This window comes from Mus pahari, chromosome 2 (genome assembly GCF_900095145.1).
Source record: "Mus pahari chromosome 2, PAHARI_EIJ_v1.1, whole genome shotgun sequence".
Taxonomy (NCBI): domain Eukaryota; kingdom Metazoa; phylum Chordata; class Mammalia; order Rodentia; family Muridae; genus Mus; species Mus pahari.
In genome coordinates, this window is record NC_034591.1 from 33,469,082 (window position 1) to 33,482,994 (window position 13,913).

At 38.0% G+C, this 13,913-nt stretch overlaps 1 protein-coding gene across 2 annotated transcripts in view; it reads right to left on the reverse strand.

Moving 5' to 3' along the window:
- Nucleotides 1–13,913, reverse strand: part of Thsd7a (thrombospondin type 1 domain containing 7A) — a 388,294-nt gene that overhangs the window by 71,796 nt on the left and 302,585 nt on the right. For both annotated transcript variants that reach the window (XM_021190560.2, XM_029534932.1), the window contains exons 9-11: nucleotides 13,206–13,321; nucleotides 6,475–6,607; nucleotides 2,884–2,987 (exon numbers count right to left, since the gene is read on the reverse strand). In XM_021190560.2, coding sequence (XP_021046219.1) covers nucleotides 2,884–2,987; nucleotides 6,475–6,607; nucleotides 13,206–13,321 — 353 coding nt within the window. The remainder of the gene's footprint in view (nucleotides 1–2,883; nucleotides 2,988–6,474; nucleotides 6,608–13,205; nucleotides 13,322–13,913) is intronic.

Sequence of the window (13,913 nt, forward strand, 5' to 3'; positions counted from 1 at the left end):
AGAGAGAGAGAGAGACAGAGAGACAGAGAGACAGAGAGACAGAGAGACAGAGAGACAGAGAGAGACAGAGACAGAGACAGAGAGAGACAGAGAGACAGAGAGACAGAGAGCAGTGTCAGACTGTGCCAATTTTAGAAAGCATTGTTTAAAGACTGGGAGAGAGAGGCACCAAACAGGAAGCCTGCAATAGAACACCCGAAAGCCAGGAGAAAGTGGCACTGAAAGAGCCAAAGACAACTTTCTATTTTGCAGAGCAAGTGGATAAGATTGTGAGATATTAAGAAATAAGTACTTACTAGGACCAGAATAGAACAGTGACTGTCAGATTTGGACATGAAAAAGTCAATGAACATTGTAAAAAAAAAATCAGTTTCTAAACAGCAAGAGACCCATGTTCATACTGTTGCTTCTGTGCCCCTGTGACATTCCGTGCAGTCATCGGGGTCATTCACTGCCAGGAAGAAGATGGAATTATCTTTCCATGAGGACAATGTGAGCCCAGTGCTGCAAGGCTTTTGTGTTTTCAGTCTCAAATGGAGGAAGTGAATCACTCAAGGTCATGCAGCCTTTAATAGTGGAGTTTTGAATTATGAAGGCACTTCACATGTGTGCCTCTCTCTTTGTCTTAGTTAGGGCTACTATTGCTGTTATGAAATATCATGACCAAAAGCAACTTGGGAAGGAAAAGCTTTATTTGGGTTATGATTTCTTATCATTTCATCATTGAAGGAATTCAGAACAGGAACTAAAGCAGAGTAGGAGTTTGTGCAGAGGTCATGACAGAATGCTACTTTATTGACTTGATTTTCAAGGCTTGCTTAGCCTGCTTTTTTATACAACCCAGGACCAAGCACCAGTCCAGGACAGCACGACACACAATAGGCTGGGCCCTCAACACATCAATCAGTAATTAAGAAAAGGTTCCACAGGCCTATCTATGGAGGCATTTTCTCACCTGAGTCTCTCTCCTCTCTGATGACTCTAACTTTGTCAAGTTGACACAAAACTAGGCCATCCTCAACAGTTTCTCTAGTGGTATTCTATCAAATATACCTTTCATATTCTGACCATTGATTGCTGAGTACTATTTGTGGGTGCTTTATATTAAAATTGAAGGAATCCTACATTTGAAGCATACTTTTTCTTTTCCACCTACAAGTTGAATAGAGGAGGAAAGCTCGCCTTGTATTTGTGCAATGATTGGAACTGAAGCTTTTATATCCCAACTTCCAAACCCACCCATGTCCTGTACCATTTGCAATTCCATGTAGACCCTGAATTGTACATGAATTCACACTTGGTTCAAAGGAGTTGTCAGTGAATGATAAGGCATTAATCAATTTCTTGAAGAAATATTTGCAATGGGGGGAAAAAACCCACTCAGTTCTATAATAGCTCCAGCAAGAGTCATTTATCTAAGTTTTATGATGGACACATGATAGACAGATAGGGCCAGACTTAAGTGACTGTGAATAGCTCCAGACACATAAACCAAGAATGGCTATCACTTAGATTGCACACGCATAAGCACACACACACACACACACACACACACACACACACACACGCCCCCCACACAACATAGCAGCCAAAGAAAGATCCATTCCTTCGAGAACTCTCTGTTCTTTGGTAAATATATGCTCCTGATTCCAAACCTATAGCTTTTAAACTGCCTGCTTGCTAGAATCTTTCCCTATCCTGTGATGGGCATTCTGTGCTTTTACTTTAACTTTTAATAAATCTGTATTTTCACTATTAGTACAAGACTATCGTCTTGTCCAGTTCACTGCCTAAGATATCTGCTCCTGGCATGCCACAGACATCACCCCCTATAGCTGAAGATTCCCAATGAAAGTTATACAAGTAAAATGGAGTCATAAGTATCACCATGCACATAATATAAGTAATAAACTACAGTAAGTGTTTCAAATTAAGGCTTCTTTTAAGAACAATCTAAAAATAGATTATTTCTAAAAGATGTTTTTCTCAAGATTAAAAAAAATTTCTTATTTTATTACTGTAAAATCTAGAACTCAATGTCAAGTCTACACAAACTTTGAAATAACCAGTAAGAAAATAAATATAGATGAGAGAGCACAAACACATCTTTATAGGTTAAAGAAAGGTAGAAGTGTGTTCTATTACATATTAAGCTATATTTCCAATACTCATATTAACTACTGACATTTTATATGAACAAGAATAATAAAATATCTAAATTCCAAGTGTGTTATTTCATACATGGCTATGAACACTACTCTCTAAAGCTTGAAATGTAAAATGTGATAACTTTCCACCACACACTTCTGCAGGATTCCATGATCTGCAGCACTGTGAACAATCCACAGCTCACATACTACTGCAATCTTTGAGTAAATAAATATTCAACTTAAAATCCAGTATCAATTAGATCAGGGCTTTGGATAGCCTCTGCATTATTAGAAATGTTACCATTGAGAATTTCAAGAAATCTATCCAGGTACAGTAGTACATTGTATGCATGCACAAATGTAATGTATATAAATAAGAATTATGAAATATAGTGATTGTTAAAGTATCCACTAAAGTGATATGAATCATCACGAATTATAGACACACAAAATATTTAGTTATATTATGATCTATGTCATAAATGAACCACGCTTCTGATTTTCTTCCACCTATTAATTAGTGGAGAATGCAACAGTTATGTGTTTTTGCCAAAGAACAAAATTTCAAGAGCCAAATTTCTGGTGTTAGGTAGAATAGGTCAAAGCCGTTTCTATCTACCGTGATCTACCCAAGCCTGACAGCAATATAAAGTGTAACAAGGCAGCGGTGAAGATAAAAGACAGAATATTGGAGAAATACAAAGCAAGTCAGCACTGCTGTGCTGTCTCCCACCTCTTGCCTGCCGCCCAGGCCCGCAGCCTTCCTGTGCTCCAGGGACATCCTGTTGAATGCTCCAAGGAACTAACTGGCACCTGCGCCATTTGTGTGTCTTCCACCTACAGTAGAAGGATAAAACCTCAGTGAGAGGAAGCAGGGGTGGCAGGCAAATCATAGAGATAATGTAGAGTTAGCAAAAAGCAGGCTATTTACCCACAGTCAGTTTTACCTGAGTTGAATTCAGTCACTCAATAAACCCTTATAAAAACAACAGAATACAGAATTCTTTCTATGGTATTAGAGACAAGACTATATCATTATCAAGTTCTGTAGAAACAGTCTCCACAGTGACAGAGGGCATTTGGACTTCTTCATACTACCAAGAGATGCCCCAGCTGGCACCAGAAGTGTTGCATTCCACTAAGTAAATCCCAGGCCTGCCACGAGTCCCCTGTATATTGCTCTTCGGATGATCACTGCAGAGGTAATGGTAAATCACAATATTCCACAACAAAAACAAATTCTAAAAATCAATACATTGGACAAATAGTCAGTAATGTTCATAATATAGACACATAGTAACAATATCTGTCATCTCTGAATTAATGATACATGTATTAAGATGGCAAATTTATCCTAATCTCCACTTAAATAACTATGTTGTGATTATACATTCCATTAATTAATGTCACAGTATATGGCATTTCATTGGTTATAAGCATTGTAATCATGCACTTCAGCAAGGTTCAATGAGGAAATATTTAGTCATAATACCAACGAGGCCATATTTCTGCAATACAATTTTGAGATTATGTGTAGCTTCGGTTACTTCAAATTTCCAGGAAGTGAAAACAGACAAATAGAAAATAAACATTTCACTAGCATTGCAGAGGAATACTGTCACTTCCTGAGCCACAATGCTCACATAGGAAAAGCAAGTATTCTTTGGTGACAAAGGAGACATTCTTTTTTTTCTTTTTTTCTTTTTTTTTTTTTAACACACTAGTCAAAACTTTTATTTGTCTACAGCAGGATTGAGTTCCATGACAGACAAAGATGGGCTACTGGTCTGCACAGCACCTCGTTCACACCGTGCCCTTGGAGGAATCTAGTCTCCCATTGCACCACAAGTTCTTACCAGCAATGCATGCCCACCTTATCCTCAAGTATCTCTTACAGTGGCCCTGGGTTTGGCAACACCCGCGCCCATGTGCTGTGGGGTCTCCTTCCCCATTCCTGTTACCCCCCCAGTGTCTACAAATCTAACAGAACGTTCGTTCATCTGTGCACTGGTCCTCACAACACCCCTGTGAGGTAGGTAGGATGGGCAATCGTTAGTTCCCATTTTAGAGGAAGAACCTGAGTTACAGAAAGGTGAAAGAGAGGAGGTAGCTTGATGGAGGAGGTAGCAGGTTAGGTCTAAGCTCAGGCAGGACTCCAGCCTGCCTTCCTGCACATGGCCTGCACCGGGCACTGTCTCCTCTACTGCTTTGCAGGTTTTCCTTCAGGACCTTAAGATTTATTTCCTTATTTTGTTTACTCTGCCTATCAGGGTTTCCAAGATACCTCAACTTTAACTCCTTCTCTGTTCCAGGCTGTCTTCCACATCAAGTAGAGGCCCATCCACACACTGCCACCATTAATTAGATCCTTACATCATAGGTCTAGGTCATTAAAGGACTTCTCTGTTGTTTCCAGAATACTATGACCTACATTAGCTTTATTTGGTTACATCAGATTTGCACTTTCCACATCATGGCCTCAAACAAAAGACAACACACACTTATATATCCACTCCAAGGGAAGAAAGGCATCAGTGGGTGTCCATCCGATTCAACACTCAGAACTTTCACCAGCATAGCGATAAATGTCCACACTATAGAGGGTGCCTTTAAATACAGCCATCAACAGTATTTCAAATGTACATTAACAGCCACTGACTGAATATACTATAAATAGCTCACCTCCATTTTTACTGTTACCATATTATTTAAAATTCTAGAACTGAGAGATACTATAAAAATGATATAGTAGACATTCCTCAACTTGGAGATAAAAAAAAAAATTGAGGCACAAAAAGGCTAAGTGTTGCACCCAGTGCCAACAGCTATGGTGGGACTGTAGTGGGCAGTCTAGCCAGATTCCAGCAAACTCCACAACACACTGCTCGGGCAACCAGCGCTCACTCTACAGCTTGCTCTTTGTCACCTACTTCTGGTTTCATGAAGTCCCACCATTTTTTTGTTTTTGTTTTTTGTTCTTTTCTTTACTAATTCAAATTTCCAGCTTCCACTATGCCCCTGACTACAATGTGACACTCCCCTGCCCCACTCCAAAACCCCAAAGCTCTCCCAACACACCTGTTCATTTTCTCCCCGGCTTCTGAATGGCATTGAAATCCCCAAGAGTCTTACCTCTGATTCTAGAGTTCTACAGGACCCACTCAGAACCTGTTCAGTGAAGGCCAATGACCTCGCAGGGCTGTGGTTTACTGTCACCACCTCCTCTCCAGGACGTGTGCCTGGGTCAGGGGAGTGTTCTTGTTCTGGGCGTGAGCTTAAAGAGAACTAACTATCTGTGGGCAGAGGTCTTCACCGCTCCCAGCATTCTCCAGGCTGAAGAGCAAAGGGAGCTGTTCTCTTTCATGACAGGCACTAACCCTACCAACTCCTGTTTACATCACTGGCAAACAGTTACGCTGGATCTAGGCTTGCCCTCTTAACGTGGTAGGGCCCAAACAAAACACTCGCTAATGGAAAGGCAATCTGCCATGAGGAGACTGAAGATGGACTGATGCAAAGGCATTAATCCAGGTTACTTCCATGTTCAAATGGCAACCACAATAGAAACACACAATGTATGCATTTAAAGAGCCTCAGATAATACTAAATGCAAAGAATTTAATTACACTTTCTACTTCATCAAACAGTCACTATTTGACCTCATCCAAATCTATCAATATGAAACATTTACCTCCCACAGGGCTCAAATAGCAGCTCATCGCTATAGAGCCCAGGAACTACTAAAATGAGAGAGGAAGCTGGGCGGGCTAAGGGGTGCTTGTCAGTAGGCAGGCCAGGAAAACATAAGAGATAAAGACACAAATGCAGTCGGGCCGACCAGTGAGCCACAGAGAGATGTAAGAAGTTGAGACTTCAATCTAAGAGGCCAGCAAATTAAACAGATAAAGATTCAAGCAATGAGGTCACAGGACACCGCTACACTTGTGTGTGTGTTGTAAACAAATGTGCTTACCCCAGCTCCCAAAGGAGACATTCTTGGTTATTCCCTTCTGACGAAGATAGTGCTCCCTAAAGAATATGATGTCTCTTGTTCTTAAATCCTTTCTGCTTTTTCTTATTTCACAGTCTATATCTGCAGAAGGCAGTCTCCCTACCTACTAGCGGCACCTCCACCGTTGGGAAATTGACAAGTCTCTTTGCCCCATGAGAGGTAACTTGAGAAGTGGAGAAGTTCTAAGAAATACAGGTGCAGAATGGTGGCTCCAGCAGCGAGTATCCTACTGAGTGGTCAGAAGGAGCACCAGTCTGAAAGATCTAGCCAGGAATTACCAAGTGCCCCACCTACCTCCTTTCCCTCCCTTACCTGTAGCTGTGACATGTGGGAGGGGCTTCACAGTCCTTCTCTTCATATAGTGGATCTGAGCATTCCTTGCCACCGTTGGCTGGCAGCTGAATGATGACTCGCTGTCGAGACTGCTTCCTGGCTCCAGAGTCTCCTGCAATGAAGCAACTTTTTAACCTCCATACGTTGCACTGATAACAGAATCTCTCAATACCAATTTGGTGTTGACGAAAATTCCCTGCCTCCAGTAACATGTGCTATGACATAACCTAATGAGAGGCCTTATTTCATCTAATCTTTTACTATTTGTCTCTTAGACCACTTATATTGAAAACCCAACTTACATTTTAAAATGCAAAGAATGAAGAGAAACAGTACTATAGTTAGCTCGTCCTTCCTTTGTGCATTTGCAAAGTAATTGTTCTTTCATATTACTCTGTCCCCTTGAGAAAATAGGACAGATCTAATTAAATCCTTCGTTTTACTGTATGTTTATCTTATGTCATCTCATGTAGCTGTGTTTGTCACATGGGACACATACACTTGTCACGAATCTTCCTTAGGAGAATATATTAAATGTTACACTGCTATTTCTTTGTTATTCTTTTTATTTGAAATGCACAACTTATTCCAGCTATTTATTATTCATGTTAGGCACCTACATTCAGGCCACACTCTGAGCATTGTGCTCTCAGTAGAGAAACAACAGGAGCTTCCAAAGAAAGGCTTGTTTAGGGAAGTGTCAAAAATAGCACTAATTACTGAAAGTAAATAACTCCAAGTGATTTCTAAAAATTTGGAGAAGGGTAAGCTTTACTTTCAAGAAAGAAGTTGACAGTATAAATGTATTACTACCCGAATGATGTTCAAATATGTTTTTAAAATTATAAGTACAAATAAAGGGTTTAGGAGATTTGATGAACTATATTTTAACTTTCCATATGCATATCTTTTAAAGGCAAGTAGCTTACATGGCACAATTTCTCTTAGAAAAGACTTACATAGAGAATTATGTCAGCAGATAATATAATTCGTTCTGCATTTACATGATTTTGCGAGGTTGTTAAGTATTTCATACATAGACTACAGGAAGAGTGGGGCTTTTTTCCTTTTTTTGAGTTTACAACCTTTAACAACTGAAGTTTAATCAGAAAAGAAACAAAACATTTCAAAAGTCATTGTTGTCATGAGATAAAATGATTTGAAAGTGAAATTTTTCTCATAAGATCATCCTTTTTCATGAACTCAAGGTGTCCCTTAATACAATGGCAGGCAAATGATGGGAGTCAAGCTTACAGAGGACTCTTGTGCCAGACAGAAAAGTTGATCAGGTCCCAGTCATCTCTGAATGACTGTGCCAGAGAAGTCCATTAAAAGCAGCAACAATAGAGAGCTGAGTCTAAATCTAGAACTACTAAGTTAACATTCTTGATAGCTGAGTTTGGGGGTCTTTTTAAAAAGCCTTTCAGAGGGTTGGGATGAACAGTTGGGGAAAGGAAGAACGTAGATGGCTATGTGTGCCTTGCCCCAATTTAAGTTTCTGTATTAGTATAAATTGTGAGCACTATTCCCATTGTGTGTGAATCATGTTTATAACGACAATAATTATGTTAATGAATAATTGGAATACTGTAGTTAATGGAGTAGGGAATTGGGGACTGGGATTGCTGGCAACCAGGAATTGAAATATTTGGGAACACTGTTGTGGAGTTTTAATTGTAACAATATAAATTTAAATTGCTCTGTATTTTTATAAATTTCATATGATTTCATAGAAGATCTAAGAAATGTCAGTAATAATTTCTTGTTACTAATAGTTCTTTATTATCTCGATCAAAGGACTTCTAGTTGCAAGCCCAGGTGATAAACGCCTCTAACTATTCAGAGAGAGGAGCGTTTTCATTTCTCTTGAAGCTTTTCAGAGTCCATTGTGCTTCCATTTTTCATTTTGGTCACTGGAATCTCAGAGCTAATTTTCATCTCTATTACAGGAGGATACATTAACTTTGATTTTTTTTTCTCTTTATTCCTTTTGTATTCTCCCAATTTGGTACTTTTTTTCTGCCTTTCCACTCTTTTGAATATTTCTTTTATTTTAGGATCTGCTTAGGCTCAATATTTTTAAAAAGAGTATAAAAACTAAGTATACTTCTGATTATTTGGTTAGCATCTGAGGAAGGATTCTTTATTTTTTTCCTTCTGTCTCTTTCTCCTTCTGTCTCTCTCGTAGTTTCTCTTCTTCATTTGGAAAAAGATCACCTGTTCCCCTGATAATCAAAATATTAGAGGAAGTCACTCCTAATGCTTTTAAATTTGTATGAGGAAATCAAACACAGGTTTAAGGCCAAGGGAACAGGCATTGGCAAACACAATGAGTTCAGCAGCAATGGCAGCTTATAAACTGAAGTTCTTAAGCATTAACTTTCCAGATGTCGCCTGGTGACTAGTCAAGGATGTTCCAATGTACATGTTGCTTTCTTTTTAACTCGTGTCTACTTTTGAAACACATATGTTATCTAACATAAAAGTTTGTAATATTCCTCTGGTATCTTTTTTTTATTCAGACTATATATACACATGTATGTTACAAATCAAAGCTATGGATATTGTTCTTCTTTAATTGGTGGTACAATGATATTCTATTTATTCTTGTTCAGCATTCAAAATCTTTTATCTCACGTAGCCATAGGATAAATGTTGTTTCCTGATTAGACTGGAACACTTCAAAGCTGTAGCAGTCAGAGAGAAACTTTAATGGTGTTACACAGGAAATATTATGACATCCATGTTCCTTCTCTGATGATAGCTAAGTGCCTGCTTATATGTTCACTTTAGGACTGAATAAGGATATAAACCTTTAACTATAGAATCTATAGGGGAAAAAGGAAATTTATTCACAACTTCTTATTGATTAGAGTAACAAGTTATATCCAGATGAGATTTATATTTTAAAGTACTCATTTTTCACAATTCATGATTAATTTTTGAAAGTTAACAAGTACACACTCATTTGAGGACTACCTGTGAATTATTTCTGATCTTTGTTAACAGTGCTTTTTTTTTTTTTTCCTTCAAGGCATATCATGGAATGAGAAATAAATAAAATTTCAAATGACTTGTTTTGATTCTTCCTTGAAACCTAACAAAGTTAGTTCCATTTTCTGCAATACTACCTTGTAACTTTATATCCCTTAAACTGATTTTAGAAGGACTGCTCCAAGTTCTAATAAATATAAAACACATATAAAATTAGGCTTCACCTAAAAATTTAAATGTAAAAGAAGTACTCCATTCCAGAATTAGTTATTTTTTTGTCATTGCCTCTTACTGATCACAAAAGAAATTTAAATTATATGCTTGTTAGTACAATTTCAGCATCACTTGAACTAGTGCCATTTTATAACAAAATAGTGAAAAAGATAGTCCCAGGCCCTTGTTTCATTTTCTCACAACAAAGGGATAGTCTAGTCATCTGTGACCCCAGTCTCCTTGAGAGCAGGTATAGAAGTCAGCAGGGAAGCAGAATACATTTCTTGAGGAGGACAAAGAATCTTCTACTATTATCTCTCTATCATCATCCAGCTCCTTTTATTTCTTCAATAGACAGTTTTGGTTATTACTTTTAAATCTAAGAGCCAAGGATTATGGTCTTTGAAAATATTTTATTCTAGGAGACTTAGCATATAACTTTCACTGATATCAGACAGAGCTAGTCTGCTGTCCAAGGGAGTGAGCCTTTGCCCAGCCAAGTAGATTTCTGCCTATAGCATCCATCACCAAGTGGAGCCTCTTGATTCCATTGCATTCTTATACAGAGGGGTCACTGTCACTACAGAAGCTTTAAGAAAGAACTGTCACCTAGTGGAAACTTGAATTTTTAGCTTAGAATAATTAACTATATATGACCAAGTGATCAATGTAATTAAACCCACCATACCTCATATTATACCAACCCAGCTCCCAAGTGTTCCTTCATTATCATTCAGATCCACAGCACTGTCCACAGGTGTAACCTATTACTATTTCTCATTTCTCTCTGCCCTCTGGCATTTCTATCCATGTATTTATTTGGAATAAATCTGATTTCTCAACTTCAATTTCTTCATTAAAATTTTCCTTTGACAAATGCTGGTTATTTGTAATTAGTTGTTCCCCCTTATTTATCCTTTCTTCTACCTTCACAATTCTCCAACTATCCTAAGCTTCTGGCACCAACCTTATCTACCATTGGACATATATTTTTATAGCACTTTGTCATGATCTAGTGTTGATTTTATGACCTCATTTTTAACTTAATTCAACCAATATCAAAAGTGCTCATAGCTCTCCTTGGCATCCTATCTCTTTTCTCTTGCATTGTCTTGGAACAGTCTTGACCCTGCTGAAAGCCAATTATTTTCTTTAAAAGTTTTCACATTAAGGTTGCTAAATATGAATTAAGTTAAACTGACATCTATGTCGAGGAATCTCTTTTTAAGTGCATGGCTAAATGATAATTGGATACTGCCTAGACATTCTACCATAGATTATTAGCTTGTTTGCTTTGTCATTTTTCAAGGTGAAGTCACTTCTCTTTACTCTCTACTTTCTTTGACTGAGCCCCATGCTCAGTGATTATTCTTTCTTTCTACAAATTAAAGGATCAGAAAACTAGTCACCTCACACATCTCTTCCCTCCAGGATGTGATCTTGTTAATTGCTGAAACCATATATTTGGAAATATTATAGTTACTTGGAAAACATTACAGAGTGAAAGATGAGTGATTGCTTTTAATGAAGTGTTGAAGCACTGCAATAATAACCTGATTAGGAAACTCCTAATTATTAATACTCAGTTCAAATTTTCTAAGAAAGTTTTATTCTACTGTGGTTAAATGTGTTTCCCAGAAGTTTCTCAGAAAGACTGCTTCCAACATACCAAACTAAAGCATTTGCCACATAGTGAGCACATGCAAAGGGACTGTGCCTATCCTACAGAAGTGTGTAACTATGATAGCCTAAGCCAAAACCTGAATCCAAACAAAACAAAACACAAGGTTTTACATGTAATGTAATATGGTGTAATGTAATGTATAACCTTCCTCACTGAGGTAATGAACAGCAACAATGACATTGGAGTCCACAGAGTATATAGTAAAGTATGTTACTTGATAAGGAACAAATCTACAATACGAGATTTTCTGTGGCTTTTAGGAAAATAAAGAAATAAGGTCTTAAAAATCTATTATTAAAAAATCAGAAAATGTCATTGCTTTTTATAAAATTCATGTTACTAACATTTTTTCTCCTTTTTACAGTTAATGCTTATTGAACCATTACTCTTTTTACAAAAGCTAAGGTGAATGGGAGTTATAGTTCACATGTCAGAACAGTTAATGGGCTTGACCTTCAACAGTACACTAACAAAAAAACCCCATGTGCAATGTATCTGTCATTTCAGCCCTTGGGAAGTAAGACCAGAAACATGAAAACTCTAAGATCATCTTCACCCAGTTAGAAAGTTCAAGGCCAACATGGAGTAAGTGACTGTCTCCCAAACAAACAAACACAACAAACAAACACAACAAATTAATGTCAGTCACCCTTTCCCCACCAAAGCTACTAAGAGTTTACCAAAAATAAAAAATAAAAAAAAGAATATCTCCTTGCTCCATTAGCAGCTTAATTTGATGTAATATTTCAGTATACTCTATAAAACACAAAAATAAATTTCCCAGATGTGGTGATAGTGATATACACCTCTAGGTCCAAAAACTGACCCATTAGGCAGGATGATTCCAAGGACTATGTGAGCCTGCTCTACAGACTGAGGTCCTATCTCCTGGGCACAAACAAAATCCCCAAATTTATGTCTCAGCTATACACCATGATATTCTGCAAAATAATCAATTATTACATTCAGAATATTAAGCGGTTTAAAATAAAATTGAGCAAGTTAAAAAGGTCATTAAGCTAGAAATTAACGCTTAATTGTAAATCTCCCATGGGAGTCAACATGCACAAACACAAGGAAAGCCTCGAGTCATGGTACATGTTTAGAGGGCACACAGGAAATCAGGAAGCAATGTTATCTTTCACACCAAGAGAAAATGTGCTGTTACTCTGTAAGTGGGAGGGAAAGTGTGAAAATTCCTCTCAGTGGGGAAGCCAAAGAACCATGTCCTGAAGGGAAATGAAAGATTTATTAAGGGATCTTCCCTGATAATAAAAAGTCTTTGCACATCACAAAAGCCAAAAAAACCAAACCTGGCAGCAAAGAAATAGTCTTGGAAATGCCTCATGGCACTTTAAGTGTTGGCAGGGAGACAGCTTGGCCATTTTTCTCTTTGCTTTATTCCCATCCCTGGGCCACATAATTGAATCCTTAGCAAACTTGGTCTCAGGCTATTTCTTGCCTGTAAGTGGTTTCGAAGCCATGTGTGCTGGTGGGCACTGGAAACTCTTAAAACTTCAGAAGAGCAGTATATATTTTTTCAAGATTTATGAAAGATAAGATTTATTAATACGATCTAGCCTCATTTCAATGTGAGGCACATAATGAAACTTCAAGGGAGTTTTTGGCTAAAAACTTCCTGCCTGTCAGGTAGTCTAACATAGTGTTATTTCTAGGGAGAAATCTGAATGATTTGACATTCATGAAAAGCCAGGACAACATGGCTCTGTAAGAATCACAAACATTGCTCATCCAGAAGTCAGACACCCTGCTGAATAAGGGTTCTGGGTGAAGAACCTCCACAGTCAGTCCTCCGTACCTTCTCTGCATGAAGAGGGACATGGAGTCCAGTCACTGTATGGAGTCACGATACAGTCCTTCCGACAAGGAAGCAAGCAGGGTCTCACTGTTTCAGGCCGCAGGCTTTCAGGACACCTGGAACAAGCAAAGAAAGTATTCAGCCTTTAACAAGCCACAACAGCAAGTATCTTAATTTCCTTTCAATTTTCGTTGCTATATGAATCCCAGTCAGCTCATGAGCTTCTGTTATTCAGCTTTCAAGGCTGCTTTTATGAAGCGCCACTCAGCTAACTTAATTCTCTCCAACTATACCTGCACGAGAGTACTCATACAAATATGTAGACTTAATGACATCCATGCTATCTAGAAGAAATATAATTTCCTTATCCTTCCCTTTAGGAAAATCTCTCTACTAGTCAATATGTAGTTTCCAATATACATAATGAAAAAATTGTGGGATTTCAAATAATCCATGTTAGGATTCAATTCCTGTATCTGTAGCTAAATATTTCATAACAGGACAAAACTATCATGACAAATATTTCTTAATAATAATTATTAATAGTAGTATTACAATCCTGTGTATGCATGTATGTATGTGTATAGAATGTATGTGGGCATGGACATGTGACAGTGGTTAGTTGGTGGGTCTGGAATTGAACATAGCCTATCAAGATTGTTTGTTCTCCCTCTCCCTCTCCCTCTCCCTCTCCCTCTCCCTCTCCCT